The 18,017-nt window shown below is 45.5% G+C and overlaps 1 protein-coding gene across 1 annotated transcript in view; it reads right to left on the bottom strand.

Moving 5' to 3' along the window:
• The window catches only part of TRAPPC10 (trafficking protein particle complex subunit 10), a 1,566,314-nt gene that overhangs the window by 1,243,264 nt on the left and 305,033 nt on the right, over positions 1–18,017 (bottom strand). Inside the window, exon 4 of the mRNA XM_069635677.1 lies at positions 15,387–15,583. Coding sequence (XP_069491778.1) covers positions 15,387–15,583 — 197 coding nt within the window. The remainder of the gene's footprint in view (positions 1–15,386; positions 15,584–18,017) is intronic.

The following is an 18,017-nucleotide window of genomic DNA, read 5'->3' as shown; positions in this document are numbered from 1 at the left end:
ACTGCATCCGTCGTATAAAGGGCGCGAGCCGCGCCCGTTAGTTCAGTTCTTTTTTTTCGATGTTAATGGTCGCATCAGTTGTATTCTGTGTTGGCAGATGTCAGGCTCTTAAGGAAGTACAAATGCAACAAGCATAAGACCTATACGGAGGGGTAGGTTGGGAGGGTCGATGAGGAATATGTGGGAGGAAAATCCAGTCGAAAGAATGTTACAGTTGGTAAGTAACTTGTTCTTCGAATGGATTGAGTCCTCCCACGTATTCCTCATCTTAGATAGACTCCCATAGCAGTTGTAATTTAGAGGAGGAGGGAGTACCATAGTTCTTCAATTATGCACAGAATGAAGGACGGCTTTTGCGAAAAGGCCTCCCTGGTAAGAAGTGATGTCTAAACAATGTTTTGCAAAAGTGTGCATTGATGACCATGTGGCTGCAGCACAAATGTCTTGCACTGGGACACCCCTCTGAAGAGCCGTGGAAGTTGCTATGCCCCTGGCTGAATGGGCCCTTAAACCATCTGGAGGCTCCTTCCCAGCCAATTTGTAACATTCAGATATTGCTAGGATAATCCACCTGCATATAGGTCCAATTTGTGTCCAGTATACCCGACAAACAACTGATCTGGTTGTTTAAATCTTTCCAGTCTAGATATGTAAAAACTGAGAGCCCTTTTAGGGTCTAGTCTGTGAAATCTTTCCTCCTCTTTAGTAGCGTGCGGAGGAGGATAAAAAGATGGTAAAGGGATTTTCTGTGACAGATGGAAATCCGAAACTATTTTAGGTACGAAAAAAGACTTGACCTTTAAAAACAACTTTATCTTTATGGAAAACTGTGAGGAGGCTTGCAAGAGAGCGCCTGCAACTCACTCACCCTGCGGGCTGAAGTTAGAGCCACTAGTAGAACCGTTTTAAAGTTAGGAGCCTTAAAGGACAAGAATGTAAAGGCTCAAAAGAGGCACACATAAGAAACTTTAAAACTAAATTTAAATCCCAAATGGGAACTTGGAAAGGTGTAGGAGGGAACACATTTGTTAACCCTATAAGAAATTGGATAAGTAAAGGCATTTTGAAATATGAAACTTCTGAGGAGCGCATGGAGATGGATAGCGCTGCCAAATATCCTTTAATAGTTCCAACTTGGAGCCCCGAGTTGGCTAAATGTAATAGAAAGGAAAGCACCATGGGAGTGGTACATTGAAAAGGATCCACATTCTTATCCCTGCACCAGTTACTGAATTTCTTCCAACGACACCAGTATAAGGATTTTGTTTCTGGGCTTCTGGCCGAAAGCAAAATCTCCATAACGTCATCCGGGAGGTCCCAATCCTTTTATCTCAACCTCTCAAAAGCCAAGCGTGAAGTTTGATTATCTTGACCTCTGGATGGAGAACCCGACCTTCCTCTTGCGAGAGAAGATCCTCTCTTTGTGGAAGACGTATTGGAGGGCAGATGGACATGTCCAGAAGGTCCGGGGACCACGTTCTCCTGGCCCAATCCAGGGCAATTAGATTCATGGTTTTCCTAAACTTTCGCAACCTCCCGATTACACAAGGAATCACGGGGACTGGAGGAAACGCGTAAAGGAGTAGAAATATCCAGTTCACTACGAACACGTACCCTAGAGCTCCTCTCGGGAAATTCCCTTGACTAATACAGTTTGCACTTTCGGTTGGCACCGGTCGCGAACAGATCCACTTGAGGGTTTCCCCAAAGGGCGAAGATCACTTGAAGGACTTCCTGAGCTAGCTCCCACTCGTGGGAGACACTGCCCTTCCTGCTCAGTGTGTCCGCCGCTGTGTTCGGCTCTCCAGCTAGGTGAACTGCCGACAGATTCCTTCTTGCATTGCCTAGAACCAGAGCTGCATTACCTCTCTGCACAGTGGGAGTGATCCTGCGCCTCATCGTTTGTTGAGGTAGTACATGGCCACTGTGTTGTCCGTCATTATCAGGACATTCTTTCCCTGTACAGGGGGCAGAAAGGCCTTCAGCGCCAGTCTGATTGCCCTCAGCTCCAAAAGGTTGATGTGTAGTTTGGACTCTGATGGAGACGACCGACCGCTGATTGTCAGATCCTTGGTGTGGGCTCCCCACCCTGTGAGTGAGGCGTCCGTCACTACAGTCATCTCCGGCCATGGTTGCCAAAAAGGTTCCCCTCTGAGGATATTTTCCTTGTGAGCCCAGCAAAAGAGATCTTGAGCCACTTTGGACGGGACTTGTAGAAGATCTGACATCTCCCCTGAAAACTGGGACCATTGAGTCCTGATGGCCCATTGAAGGGGTCTCCCCCTCAGTCGAGCCTCCGGCACCAGAAAAATGCAGGATGCCATGAGGCCTAGCAACCTTAGGAAGTCGAACGCCGGTAGATGTTGGGCATTCTGAAATTTTGTTGTTACCATCTGCAGAATGTGGTGAGCTCTTTCCTCGGGAGGCGAGGCTTTCCCTGAGGTGGTGTCCAGGACCGCTCCGATGAATTGGAGTCTTTGGCTCGGAATCATTTGTGACTTCTTGTAATTGAGGGAGAAGCCCAATTTGTGAAGGAAGGGACAGGTCATGGCCAGATGTCCCTGGGCCAGTTCGGGTGAACTTGCCCCGATCAGCCAATCGTCCAGATAAGGGTAGATGTGAATCCCCTCCCTCCTGAGACTCGCTGCCACTACCGCCATTAGTTTGGGGAAGACCCTCGGGCGGAGGTCAGCCCAAATGGCAGAACTCGAAAAAGATAGTGAGATCCGCCAATTGCGAACCTCAGGTACTTTCTGTGCTTGAGATGGATTGGCACAGGAAAGTAAGCGTCCTGAAGGTCCAATGAAACCAGCCAGTCCTGAAGCTGAAGAGCCTGAAGGATCTGAGAAAGGGTCACCATCTTGAACTTATCCTTCCTGAGGAATTTGTTCAAATATCTCAAATACAAGATGGGTCTCAATCCTCAGTCCTTTTTGGGGATGAGAAAATAAGGGAAGTACCAACCCTTATTATTGGGAGTACCAAAGGACACACAATGAAAATCTGCCTTTTGGGCAATTCCTCCTCTTTAGGAGGAATTGCACCACCTAGGAGGCATATGATGTACTGTTAGGCAGAAACCTGTGCAGTTCCCTCTGGGACCACTGCAAAAGATTTAAGACTACAGGTGTTTGGCAGTAAACCCACTTGGTAGCAGTCTGTACCACACAGATTCACTTGGTAGCTGTGGCTGAGCAGTCAGACTTCCCTCAAGAAGAGTTGGGCAGTATACAGAGTATTCACAATAGGTCAAAAGAACACAGTAGAACAAGTAAACCCTGACCAGAGCTTGGTGTAAAAGAGAATTATTTATTTAAAACCACATCTAGTAAAACACACAGGCACCAATATTAAGCAGTTCAAAAACACGGTCACTAAAAGATATACACTCCCTTAAAAGAATATTAGACAAGTCTAAAGAAAAAGCCCCACTTATTTTCAGACAGCGGCGAGCGCTTAACGCAGATGGCACTCTAATAATTCGTTTTAAAAGGGGGAGAAAAGCAGAGTATAATTTGAAACAGATCCCAACACTTTCACAAGAACACAACAAGAGAGGAAGGCAAAGTAAAACCGTGAAGTTAGAGTTCAGAAGGCCGGATCCACACTAAGACGATCAGAACGAAATGTGTCCAAGGTCACACGGTTGAAGTGCACAAAAGTCTTGAAAAGGTTCAGAAAGAGTTGGACCAAAGAAAGGGACCAGTTAGGTGGTCAAGGCGGCCAGCCCAGTCCAGAAGGTTAAGGGATTATTATTACCTTGTAGCAATCTTTAGAAAGGGAGGCCTGGCAGACACGGTACCTTAAAGTGGTGAGAATACTCCAGCAGGGGCAGTTGTTCCTGGCAGCGGATGCAAGTCGGTGCTTCATCCGGGGGAAGAGAGGATCTCGTCGGGGAGGAAGACAGGAGTCCGTTGCACTGCCAGGGAAAAAACCAGCCGCGGAGTTTCTCAGGTACAAGGAGCGGTCCTTTTATTCGTGGTCCAGTGGTAAGTGGCTATCCGGTTGCCGGGGTGCTTGGCACGGGCAATACGACCACAAGACGTCCGGTGATGCGAGGAAAAGAAGTTAACTGGTTGTGCCCACCAGTCAGGGGAAGAAGCCTCTCCAGCCGGGAGATCTTCTCTGTCGTCGGGAAGTGATGAGTCGGTTCCGCAGGGCTCCACCGGTGGTGTCGTGGTAGGTCGGCTCAGCTTCTCCCTCGTTGGATTCTCAGGTCCTGTGGTGACTTCTGAAGTTCCAGTCCCCAAAGCCCTGCTTTTATGCAGCACACCCCCATTCACTCAGCCTAGCTGTCAATCAAACATGCTAAGTGGTGAGCCGGCCGGCTCACCACTTGGGCCAATCAAACAAGAGTGCGACTTGAGTTACCAAGGTAACTCAGTCCAGGGTGCCTAAACCCCCTCCCACACCCCCTGTGGTACCCAGACAGAGTGGCACCACTTTTGGAGGCTTCTGTGGAGAAGGCCGCCAAAAAGTGGAACAAAGGGCTCGACTTGGGTTGGAGTCACAGAAGAGAACACAAATGCCATTTCAGAATCGAGTCCTGGCAAAAAATACCAACCGGCGAATTAATATTAAATAAACCGGCGGTATGTTCAAGGCTATGAGAATTAAATAATTAAAGTTGGTAGCCTCTAACAATGGGAAAATCCCATAGCGATATATTCGCGGTCGAATATTAAAAGTTGTATCCAGTGCCACCAGCCAAAACTCGATCAGGGGGGACGGAGACGTGCCCCCTCGACTAACAGACCCCGGGGCAATCGAATTGCCCCGACCAGTATGTTCACAATATGATGGTTTGTACCGGTTTCTGTTAATAATTTGGGACTAGTAAAGCCAATGGTGACTTTACATGCCCTGGGAGACAGTAGTCAGTCCCAGGGTATGGAGTCTATGGTGGGGTGTCACTATGACACCCCTGTGTCACTGCACGGAGGGTGCTGTGTAACACACATAGGAAAAACACATGAGACCCTATGGAGTAAAGAACCCCATAGCCCATAGTCCATAAAACACAAACAGTCAATGGAACACCATAAATCATATCCAAGAGTGGGAGAAAAAGCGTCTCACTCTTGGCAGGAGAAAAAACAAACTCCAGAAATCCAGCAAAGCTGCTGGGGGACTCACTAGGTTAGGAAATTCAGCCTAAAGAGAGAATTCTCCCTAACATGTACAAGCTGAAACACTCATCTAATTTAAGGGAAAGGAACTATCCCCACAAAATCATAAGACAGGTGTGTAAAAGGGCCAGGAATATACCTAGAGCAGTCACCCTTAGACAACACGGCAAAAAAGAAAGGAGACCGGATGTAATCACAGCAGTCTTTAGCCACTCACCTGTGGTCAATCTCCTCAAAAGAAATTCAAAAATCCTGGCACCTATTAAATGTAGATGACAGTAATCTACAGTATCTCTCTTTGCAATCAAAAGAAGAAAAAACCTTAGGGACAGTCTCACTCACATTCAAGAAACAAGACCACCAGAAATGAACACTCTGGAACACATCAAGAATGGTTGGACACGCCCCTTGTGGGAACTGTTCAGTGTGTCAACTTACGAAACGCACAGCCACAATAGATAGCGGGTGGAAATATCCGTGGGAAAAGAGGATGTTTACAAATTGCAATACAACCAATGTGGTGTACCAAATCCTTTGTCCCTGCAATATGAGGTATATTGGAATGACCACAAGAACTATAAAAACTCGCATTTGCGAACATAGATCAAACATTAGAACAAAAAGAAGCACTACGCCACTAGTGGAGAATTATATGAAAAAAGGACACTCAGAAAATGAAATAGCATGGACTATTTTAGAGAAAGTGACGGTGCCAAAAAGAGGAGGCAATTTAGCAGCACTGTTACTTCGCAGGGAACAAATGTGGATTTACAGACTTCAAAGCCACAAGATTGGCCTTAATGAAGAAATTTGGTGGCAAATGTTGGCTGTGCAATGAAGGAATATTCTCATTTCAGCCTTTCTGTAAATTCACCGTGGGTGGCAATACACTTAACAACCATAAATGGGTGTACTGGTAACCACTACAAACAGAATTAGCACTAGCCCTATTTAACATGGGGCTCCCCTCGCTTGCAACACCATATGTTGGAGCTCCATCATATTCCACCATATATTGTGAGCATCTTTAAGCCACAGTCCCTCCCATTTAGCATCTTAATCCAGTGCTTATAACCACACAGAACGAATGGCCCGTCCTCACCTAGATGACTTACAAAGTCATTGTCCACCTGTGCTAGGTCCCGAGGTTTGTGCGGTATGTGCATCGTCTTGCAGTGCATTACGATGCACATACACTGCATTTACAAATGAGGATTCCTTTGTTAATGACTTTAGCATTACTCGTAACGTCCATACATAGATGTTTATTGAAACATACATTAATACCCACTCGGCTTATACAAGCGAGGCAACTATTTTTCTGCACCTACAAACAAGGGTTGCTCTTCTAGCACCACCCACAATGCTCCAACGAAAACGTGAGTATGCATTGCCAGAATTAAAACACCCATGCACCCCCATTGGAATTACGCAAGCGAGGGAACTACATTTCCCACATTCCCTGTGGGTTTTTTTGTAGTCCTGAATCCGCACGTGACCACACACGGCCACCGCCCACATATAAAACAATCAAGATGGCGGACTCCAATGCGGCCGATTTGCACACAGCCCGTTGATGAGACCATCTCGTGGTCCACAAGTAAGAGAATTGAATGGGCCCCTTTTGCAGCAACGGGTGCCATTCACGGCTAGAAGACACCGTTTTATAAAACTACAAATAGTCCATAGAATAGACTATGTGGATTGGATTCCACACGAGCAGTCAGATTTGCACTCTCACTGCATAACGGGCAACAAACACAAAATGCATACTGTACGAAACAGCGCGCCCGAGTCCAGCACCTGGATTTTAAAGGGTGTTCAACACACACCAGGCATTTTGCACAGTATGTGATCACCATGTAGTGGGTGTCTGCGCTGCACTACAGTCAGGCGTTTATATAGTTAACAAGTTTTGAACACATGAGTGATTGTATTCAGAACAGACCTCCGCTCTTACACGTGCTGTGACCCCAGAGCACATTTAATTTTACATTCTCCCGTGGTCTTTTAATCCCACAGAGGCATTGATTAGGAGCGCACGAAGAGGACTGCAGAACTCATATCCAGCACACAGCTGTTACAGAGCCTGAATCGTGGGACCTCCATCAGACAGGTACCTCAGCTGAATATGAATTAACCCGTATACCCTAAGAGTGTTAAGTTCTCACTATGACTTGGCTAAGTAGAAGATACATTAAGTTATCTGTTCTTTAGATTAACAACGCAGAAAGACACTAAGAGCATAGTGGCACCCGCCAAGACCAGACAACAGAAAGTGGAGCCACATGTAACACCTTCGAACCCGCAGGGTTGTTCCTTCAACCTATTATTATTTCCCGCACTTACAATTCCCCTTTGTCCTTTTTATAACCCAACAGTGATCGGGACAAGCATAACGCCCGTGGGTACCCCGAAGCACCTCTCATGAACCCTCCAAGATGTGGAGAGAAGTGAAGAAATCACGGTGCAATGAGAATGCAAGATTTTCCGTCCTGAGGAAGGCGGCTAGTTATAAGAACCGCTGAAACCGGTTGACTATTTACATGAGTCATTTGGTCGATGACCACAACTCCAAGACCCTACACTAGTTAGAGGAATGGGCTTGAATAATTAAATTTCATCATTTTAACCTATTATAACAATTTGAAGTTACCATTGATTGATAGAAACATTTCATTTTTAGTTGTTTTGATCGGGATTGGTCAAAACAAAATTTGTTTTAATCTTAAGACACAGACTGGAGGCGGTACTAATAAACTAAGACACCGACCCCCATGACATGTGCACCGACTACCTAGATTGAGGAAAGTAGTGAGAGAGTTGAGGGCAAGGATTCCCATACCCCTTGTAGGCGGCACACCACCACCAACTAGGCATGGTTTTGCTGCACTATGGGTGTACGAGTTATTCACACACAATGCAAAAAAGCTAGCATTAGGGACTTGGACCTAGGTAAAAATACCTTTTTAATAAAACAGCTACTGTCTATTTTGTGTTATATAACTGTTTGGGCAAAGACAGATAGTGGACGCCCTTTGACTCCCACTGTCATTACCTGCTCTAAATGCTTGCCATTTGGCTGGTGTGGAGTTTTTTGTGGTACAAGATACCCTCTCAGGAGGTGTCCGACGAAGTTGAAGAAGGCGACCCATGGTGCCCCTTTTTGGACTTTGACGATGCAGAGTGGTGGGAGCCACTCCTCCATCTCGAAACTTTCTTCCTCTGAGGAAAGTCGCCTCTCGACTAGTCGGTCGAAAGTGTTTTGGTCGGGGAATGTTAGGGAGAATTCTCAGAAATGTGTTAATTCCCTTCTACCGTAGCTCTTTTTGCTGGACTTTATCCTGAAGAAGAGTGAGACTTTTTTCCTCTCTCATGCATTTGTTTAATTTGGCTTTGGAGTCCGACAAACTCCATAGGCATCATCTTTGTACATTGTGACACACAGCACCTTCAGTGCAGTGGCACAGGGAAGTCTTTCAGATTTCCCAAAGGTTTAAATGAAACTACTGTTTCCAAGAGCAGTGAAGTGAAATTGACTCTTCTTACATTTTGTAACTTTCTAGACCAAGCACACACTATCTTACAATAGGGTGCTGGAGGGGTTACTTAGTATCCTCTTTGTCTAATTTCTCATGTAACATATTTATGTTACCCTTTCTACAATTAATTGCTGGTGGCAGGGGTTTACTTTTTCCTACCATTGAGTTTCTACCGCAGGCTGCAATTGCAGCAAAGCACCCATGGGTGTCCATTTTGTCAAAATGGCCCTAGTCTTTTTGACATGTGTCAGAAAGGTCCTTCTTGAGATTTACTCTGTGCGCCAAACCAGGTTTGGTCCCTTTGTTAGTTTTGTCTTTGGAGGGATTCACCAGTGAAGCCCGCCTCTGACTCCAGCATGTCTGGCACGGGCAGGAAGTGAGGAAGGTGCCTGAAACTCTGTGCATAATCACTTTGGTTACAAGAAGGCACCCAAAGGTTATTGGCTGGCTGCCTGTCCTTGGAGGACAGCCACCCTGTTGTGTGAATGACATCTAGGCTGCGAATGAATGGGAGAAACCTGCATAAAAGGAGAGGTCTTTTACTTGGAAGGCAGAGTCGACCACTGGACGAAGGAATCCGAAGAACCTCTTCGAAGAGGCGCTTGCTGCAACTCCTGGACCGTTGTTTGCCTGCTGAAGCTCCGAATTCGCCTCACAAAGAAACCCTGCAAAGGACGACTTCTCCCGTTGGGTTGGTGGGACCAATCGACCCCAAGACGAACTCATCTGGAAATCCTCTCGGAGCTGGCTGAACTTCCATTGCTGCTGCAGGAACCGATTGCCAGGGAGAGGAACATCAGAATCGAGTGTGGCGTCTTTAAGCCGCACCCGAGCTACAGGCAGATCTTCCGGACTCCCATGAAGCAGGACTGACCGAGCCTGAGCCACCTCAGAGTGCTGGACCCCAGATGCGAGGAAAGTCCATAAGGTATCCAAGAACCGCAGTGGTGCTATTTGCAAGAAGCTGAAACTGCAAAGTGCCGCTGATCTGAAGTTTGCACATTGCTGCCACAGACCTTCAATTCGTAGTGCAGGAGTCCACAAACATCCTCCCTGTTGTCCCCACGACTGAGGCCCGGGAACAGGATCTGCCATACTACAACTGAAACAGCCAGCCGGACTCAGTTTCTTCAGACCTAAGCTACTGTAAACTAAGGGGTACTTACCTCTTGTTGTGTAGCCTTGCTAGCCCTCAGTTGAGACTGGTCTTGGTTGCTTTTGCAGGGTTGCTTGCAGCTTTGCCCCTCACAAGCCTTTGGCCCAACAGTGATTTCATTTTCAACGACTTCTAAAACATTGTGCAAGACTTTTTACTTCTCTCCAATAAGTGCTTCAGCTCCCCTTGACTTTGCTCAATAGACATTGGCTATCCTGGTTCCCGGAAAGACTAACCTCTGACTTTGTGCTTTAACTATCCCTCAACAAAAGTCACATTCCATAAATTGTGTAGCTGGGAAAGGGTTAATTTACTTTGCATTGGGGGTTCAAATGTACTTCCTTGCTTCAGTATATTTGTTAACCATTGTTTTATTCCCTAACCTTTTCCTTTTGACACCAAACTCAGCATTGCTCTAAATGTTCCAATGATATATCAATGTCCACAGTGTCCTAGTTATTTATGTCACCTCAGGGTGTAAGAGTGTGTGTGTGCCATCCCAAATGGGTATCTACTGATTTATTGAAACCGAGTGTGTATTTTCGAAAGTAAACTTGTGTTACATACATTGCTCCCTTCTAAAGAAGGCTTATTCAAACTGCCTATTAAATAAATAATTGTTTTATCAAGAAACCTTGAGTTTGAGTTTTTTTGGATACTTGTCACTGTAAAAGTCTATTTTACAACCAGACAGTTCACAATGACCCCTCCTAAAATAAGCCTGGCTGCTCTGTCACTCTACCAACTTGAGTAGTACATGCTTATACCAAAGGTTGGGTTAACTATTGCCAAGACGACAAGGCTGGTGCAGTCTCCCACAGGGTACTACATACAATCTTGCCTAACAGGGTAGATGGAGCTTTTTGGGTGTTTTGGCCTAACGCCAATTTCCCCTTTTGCTCCTTCATGGCCTTTCCAGTCATCGACTGGCACTTGGAGCAGGCTGAGGTCTTATGCTGCACCCCGAGACACCATAGACATATATGGTGTGGGTCGGTCAATGACATTTTCGAGTAACAAACTCAATCCTTCTTGAACTAGGTCTTCAGGGTAATCTGTGTCGACGAAGAAGACATACTCACAAGTAATAGATGAAGCGCACCGTATTTCTCAAAGGGATTGCATTCGCGGGAAAAAAGGAACTGAAGCCAACGGGCGCTGCGTGTGCTATATGCCTTCAATGACATCATCCTCGAGACGGAGACCCTCGAGGGACATCAAGTCGACTGAATCGAAGCACATCGCCCTTCAAAGCAGCTGAAGCTTGATATCGAATATCAAAAATGAGGAATACGTGGGAGGACACAATCCATTTGAAATGGCATTAACCTGACGGAAATCTATGCAGAACCTCCAGGAACGGTCAGGTTTAGTGACCAACACGATAGTAGGGGACCGTGGACTTGAAGGCTCGATAATATTGTCTTTCAACATTTTGTTAACTTACTCAATCACTATCTGTTTACCGGCTTCTGGGAGTCTATACCGTTTTAAATGAACCACTTTGTTCTAATATAGTAGTATGTGCCTTTTACTCTTCCTGGTTTCTCTGAGAATACGTCAGGAAATCATGTAACTACATCTTTCAGATCTTGTTGGATAGATAACACTGGAGGAATTAATTCAAAGTTGTCTCTCTCTTCTGCAACCAGACAGGCTAATACTTTGGCATGGGTGGCAGAAGTGTTCTCTTTCCACACTTTCAAGAGATTTACATGATATAAATGGACAGTCTGTTTCCTGTCCGGTTGGGCTACTTTATAAGTACAGGTTCCTGTTCGTTCTAATATCTCATAGGGCCCATGCCACTTAGGAACAAGTTTGTTTTCTGAGGTAGGTAAGAGGAGCAGTACTTTCGGTCTTGTGGAGACTGATCTTAAGCTCACCTTGTCGTAAGTGGTTTTTTGTTGGCTCTGGGCCTTTTTCATACAAGTACAGACTAGATCACCAATTTCATATATTCTCGCATTCTGGTTGCGGTTTGCGAGATGGGAATGGGTGCCTCTTCTCATTCTTCCCACGTTTTCCGCAGCATGTCCAGGACATCTCTAGGCTCTCTACCATAGATCAGTTCAAAAGGAGAGAAACTTGGAGGCCTGAGGGGTTTTCCTTCCTGCAAATAGGGCCCAAGGGATCATTCAGTGTTAGTCTTTCCCATCCATATCTACCAATTTTCGTAGAATTAACTTCAGAGTTTTATTCAATCTTTCTACCAAATCATCGGTTTACAGATGGTACACTGAAGTTCTAAAGGCGGTAATATAGAGTAGCTCTTTGACTTCTGTCATAAGCTTACTCAAAATTCGAACCCTGGTCGGTTAGTATTTCCTTGGGAAAGCGCCCATGGAAAAATATGTAGACAGTGTTTAAGGATTTGCTGTGTGCTATTATTTCGCATTGGAAGGCTTCGGGCGATAGGGTTACATAGTCCACTGTGACAAGGACATATTTGTTATATAATCTGGATGTATCTACAGGCCCAATTTTGTTCATCCCAGTTCTTGAAAAAGGGACTTCTATGATTTGCAACGGGTTCTGAGGGGCAGGTAATGGGATGAGCGTGCTTGTCTTTTGACATATTTCGTACGTTTGTATAAAGGTCTTTATATCAGCGTCAATACCTGGCCAGTAAAACTTCCCACTAATATGTGCCTGGGTTTTGGATTGTCCCAAGTGCCCCCTGGTAAGATGGGAATGCGCAATCTCTAGTACGATCTTTCGGTGGCTCTTTGGGATTACCAACTGCGTTTTTACTAAGCCTTCCATAGAGGTTTCTCTTCTATAAAGTAACCCTTGTTTTAAGAAGAAAATGGGCCTTCCTTTCTCTGTGCCTTCTCCTTCCGGTATAGCATGTAGAAAAGCATCAGCGAGAGCTGGATTATTTTGCTGGGCGAAGGCTAGGTCGGGATAGATGGTAGGCTCTTATCCCATCCTTTCTTCGATGTTAAATGTTTTATCAGCTTCCTCAAAGCCTAAGGTACCTCTTTTGGTTTAGTCTGGTTCACTTTCTTTAAACTGAGGAAATGAAGCCCTTTACAAAATTCCTTCAGCAATTTGATCTCCACAGCGTACTTCAAAGAGGATCGCACCATGATTCTGTAAGAGGAACTTTACATCTCCCTGGAAGTCAGGATCGATAACGCCTGCTAAAACGTCTATATCGAACTTGCAGACTAGGCCAGATTTTGGGGCCAATCTTATGTAACACCCTATAGGGCGTATTAAAACCAAGTCTGTAGGAATCATTCCTCTTTTCCGAGGGGGGAATTATAGCTTCCCTACTGCTACAGATATCCATACCCATCGATTCTTTGGTGGCAACAGAAAGCTTAGAAGCTACCACTGTATTTTGAAATTATAGGCTTCCCCAATAAGTTTCAATTGAGTCACATCCCACTCCAGACACCATATGTAAGGAACTCATGGTGGCAACAGTAAAGACAGACAAGTGATCACATTTCAAGGGTATTGATTAAACTGTATAAATGGGTGAGAAAAACGCCTAATCTAAACCTAAATCTAAGATGGGAGCAAGCTACGACCATCAAATAATAAGGCAGTCCTACGGGCATTTGTCAAATAAAAAGGGCCTATACTTAAAAAAAAAAACTACTGCTATCCTTACCGCTAAATTACAGAATAGTATGGGATAATGTTCATCAAAAAAAAAAGAAGTGTTCACAAAATGATAAGCCAGGATGGTTTGGCTGGGTTCTCCCTTCCGTGTGTTTTTAGCACGGGACCAGGCGTGACTCCTGAGCACATGACATCCCTGTGCTGCTCTAGCACGAGGTTACAGTTGTTTTCAGAGATATCAGGAACTTCTGTGGCCAAGTCTCTTTCATACAAAGTCTCTTGCCTCCAAGGGCCTCATGCATCAAAAACAAAAAGTTAATTTCTGTACTCCTTTATGTTGGGTGATGACTCTTCACACCCTGGATCCCCCCTCAACCAGGCTCCGATCCTTCTTCAATGTTAGCCTCCTTCCTTCAGGTTCACTACGGCCAGATATACAGTTCACTTTGCTTTCTCACAATGCAGGATTTACTTACCTTAGATTTCCTTTTAAGAACGTGCCAAAGACTTTCGATTGTACAAGGGGTTTTAACCAACCCTTGTATCACCACTTTGACACACTGTCAGGCTCTCCTAGGGCCTCCTGGTAGCTGTAGTTTCTGCAAAAGGGGACCAGCAGAATCTTTTGAATGAGCGCCCACGTGGCCTCGAACCACTCGCCAGTTGGTCTTTCCTTGGACTTTCGTAAACATTCAGTAACACACAAGTTCTTTGTTCATAAGTTCTTTTAATTCATATGTTGCCTTTTCGCAACCTTCGCTAAACAATGTTCAGTTTACTATTGGCTCTGCCTCCGACTCACCGTCTGTGCTGAACTCTTTGGCGTTTGTCTTTGGAGTCAAGGACAGTACCACGGTAGCAAGCGCATCTACCGGCCTTGGTTATCAGTGCGGGAGTGTTCCGTGCACCGTTTATATCTGTTACACCACACGCCAGCTGTAGTTCCCAGTGTTACGATTCCTTTCACGTAGGCCTCGCGGGTCTGGGTCGAAAAGGGCAAGGGGAGTTTGTCGTCCTCTCAGGTCTCCCCGCCTTTCTCCTCGGTTTGAACTGCCGTCCTGGAATATCCGCTTCCTCATGCGGTTGGCCTTGCTCAAAGTGTGCTCTCGTGCTCTGCCCTTTATCCCAGTGGGAATGGAAATGGCTGTTGGGTGTGTGTAGTTATTGTCAATTGCCCGACTCTGCCAGACCCTTGTGTTGGGACAAGTCAGGTAAAGGGCTCTGGTGTTAGTCTGTTGTCTTTCACGGTGTGAGAAAGTGTTGATGTTGGACAAGGGGGTTGGGGGATTAGAGCTTCTAAATATCCTACAGGGTAGGATGGGGAAAAGGTATAAGGAAGGGAGTGCCACATCCCCCTATCGGTGTCCCACTTCCACTCCCCGAAGACCCCCCCCACCACCTATCCCCCCATCTACGTGATCCTCCCCCACTGGTCCACCACCACGGAAATGGATCAAATAGCGATGGCCATGTCCTGCCCACCTGGATGACAGATCTCCAGGGACTAGCGGGTGAGAACCTTCACATTTCTCAATTCCCATTCAAGCGCTTGCAGTTAAGCTCCTATGCATGGTTAGCAACCATTTGTTGTAATTACCAGCCTTCTCCAAACCTCAGTCCTCCATCTTAAACCTTATCTGTCGTGCCTTCTGGTCCTCTCGTCTTGGAGCCTGAGCCCCTGCTAAACATTTTACTTTCGCCCAAAACAGTTTGGCAGCCAACCTTCACCCTACTCCTAATTCCGAAAAACTCCTACTAAATTCTGACTTTGCAACCATCTTGCCAAGTGCCATGAAAATTATTGAAGGGCATATTTGGTGCTATGAATTTTTTAAAAGGTGCATTGCCACACAGATCATGGCACTCAACTAATCAAAAGAGCTGTGCAAAGACCATCTGACAGGATCTCCCACCCACCAAAGATTACCATAACAACTCATTCAACTAGATCTGGAGAGAAGTCCTCCTGAAAGGGCACCTTACCGGTCACTTTGCTTGTTGCAGAAGTCATTGCGGATTTTGTCCACAATAGATGTCCGAGGGAGGATGTTGGTCTTATTTTTCTTCTTAGCTTCGTTCTCCACCAGGACAATCAACCAATCGACTGAGCTGTGAGTCTTCAGAACATTCTGCCACTTGGAGATGTCGTCCTTCGTAGAGGCTTTGTACACTTCTGTGTCCTGCAATGCCAAACAAATAGAGGAAGAAAAAGTGATTTACGATTAAGTTCTTTCCAGGTTAGCCAACATTTGGTAGGGAGGTGACAGAAGTGGGGGCCCTTATCACCAAGCATAACACATTCATTGGCTTTTCAATTCACATAAAAGTAAACTGGCACCTGTTATTGATTATTCAAATCAGGCCTGGTCGACAGATTTCAGGAGGCAAAGGCAGGGTCAAGCAGCAAGGTTATCACTCAAAAAGGAAAATGGAGGTTAAGGGAATACTACTAGCTCGTTTATTGTCATTCTGGTGTCAGTTTCCTTACCACTTAATTATTTAGTGTATGCCAGACATTCTACTGAGCACTAGACTGCAGGGTATGGGGCAGAAAGTGTTGGCGGTCAAATATATTAGTTCCTGATCCTACAGTTTAGGCTTCTATTACTCAGAGATGCAGTTATTGTAGTAAGAGTATTGCCATTTCTATTGAATGTAGGTGTAGGTTAATCGCACTATAGAGAATCTTTGGATTGACAAGGTGCTCTGTATTGATAATTTATTTGTATAGCACCTATACACGCGTGTTTCAAAGTACTTCAAGGCAAGGGAGGGAGCAAGGGAAAATGCAATGACATTCTTACAAGGCCTTGAGACATTAAGAATGTGAAATTAACTATCGTACTAGGCCGGACGACATTTCTGGTAGTGCAGGAGATTGATAAAGGTCAGGGGGGGAAAGGAACACCACAAGAGACTATCATACTAGGTCTGATGACATTTCTAATAGAGTAAGTGCATAGGATATAGTTAGGGGAGTGGGGGGTAGAACAGAGGGAAAAGAGAGGGAGAGGAAGAGGAAGAGGAAGAGAAGACTGAGAAGCAGTGAGAGTGGTGAAAGAAGAAGCAAAGCTGGTGAAATACAATGTTATAGAGCAGATAAGCAAGTGGAGAGAGCACATCAAGTTGCAGAGGTCAATACTGAACACATAAGGCTGCAGGAAATCAGCAAGGGCAAGTCAGGCATCAAGTCGTAGATGGAAACATGATACAAGGTCCCCATGATTACGAGATGCTTAAGGAAGTCTAGCATGAGAACAACGAGATTCGAGATGGGTGAACCAACATGAGTCACACAAGTCCAAAATGTCAAATCAAAGCATTAGCAACAAGGCAGTGGTGGTGTCACCATAATGTGTCAATACAAACTCCAACAATGGGCATGGGAGGGATTGTTGATGCGGGGTGTGGGGCGGTGGAGAATAGCAGGAAAGGGCTGCCTTGGCGGGAGGTGGTGGACAGCAAGATGAAGGATTCAAACATACAGACATCAAATGCATAAAGCAGGGGGGACAGCAAAATACAAGAGGCAGGCAGCGGTACGGTAGCGGACAGGGAGCAGAGAGTGGCCTTCGTTCCGGGCCTTGGTGCTATGGGCCGGCTCCAGCCTCCCCGTTGCTGGCATTGGCTAGAAGAAGGCCAAGCCAACCCATCAGAAGGGGGGGGCGACCAAAGGAAGGCAGAGCTTCAGGCTCAATGCGGGTCGGACATGATGGAAGGCCTTGAAGAACAGGGCCAGTAGCACAAGGGAGTCGATCCAGAGCCCAATGGGTGAAGGAAATAAAGAACTTCCTGGAAGGTGCTTCACGCACTGAGGCAGTGCTCACAGGGATATTAGCCCAGGATTTTAAAAAGGCAGCTTAAATTACATAAGCACCATGGCGCGCATCCACAATAGTCCAGATGGCAAGAGGCTTACCCCAAATTCAGCGATTTGAGTGGGGAGGTGGAAGGCTGGAGTCAGGGCAATAAGTAAAGTCGAGGAAGAGAGAAATCAGTAGCGTGATTCATAAAACAAATAGCCGGTAGTGTTCTAAAAAGTAGGCCTCTGGATATTTCTGCCATGCAGTCTGAATGACACTTCCAGTTTTGAGTTGAGTTGACCCCAGTATCTGCTGCATTTCAGAACATTTTCCAAGCTGCCGAGTTCATAGTTGAAGACTGAGCAGTGCAAGAATTAGTCATCTTCTTTACTGTTGCAAGAGTAGAACGTGGCTTCGTTCCTCCCGAAGCCTACTAAGGTCATCATTAGGGAGGATAAGGCAACAGATAAGGCAACAGTTACAAAAAGGTATGTTTTAGTCTTAACAAGGACTCAAGAGAAGATACTGCCAAAATACTAAATCAGGTTGTGGTACAATTGCCATCTAGCAGACTTTTGGATTGTTGTGTACACAGTAGAATGTCCTGGTACTGTAGAAAATAAGCAATTGAGTCAAAAGGAGTCAAGACACTTTTTTCTAAGACCTTCCATCCTGAGCAGGATCACAGAGGTACAAAGAACACATTTCAATGTAGTGTAGTCAAGAATATCATTATAGGGGTTCGGGTATAGCCAATATAAGTGTATCCCAGTGGGAGACCTCTGAAAACATCCCATGATTTCCATTTTGA

This window comes from Ambystoma mexicanum, chromosome 7p, assembly GCF_040938575.1.
Source record: "Ambystoma mexicanum isolate Mex_15411 chromosome 7p, UKY_AmexF1_1, whole genome shotgun sequence".
Taxonomy (NCBI): Eukaryota; Metazoa; Chordata; class Amphibia; order Caudata; family Ambystomatidae; genus Ambystoma; species Ambystoma mexicanum.
Note: the sequence above shows the minus strand (reverse complement) of the source record. Positions and strands in the feature narration are given on the sequence as shown.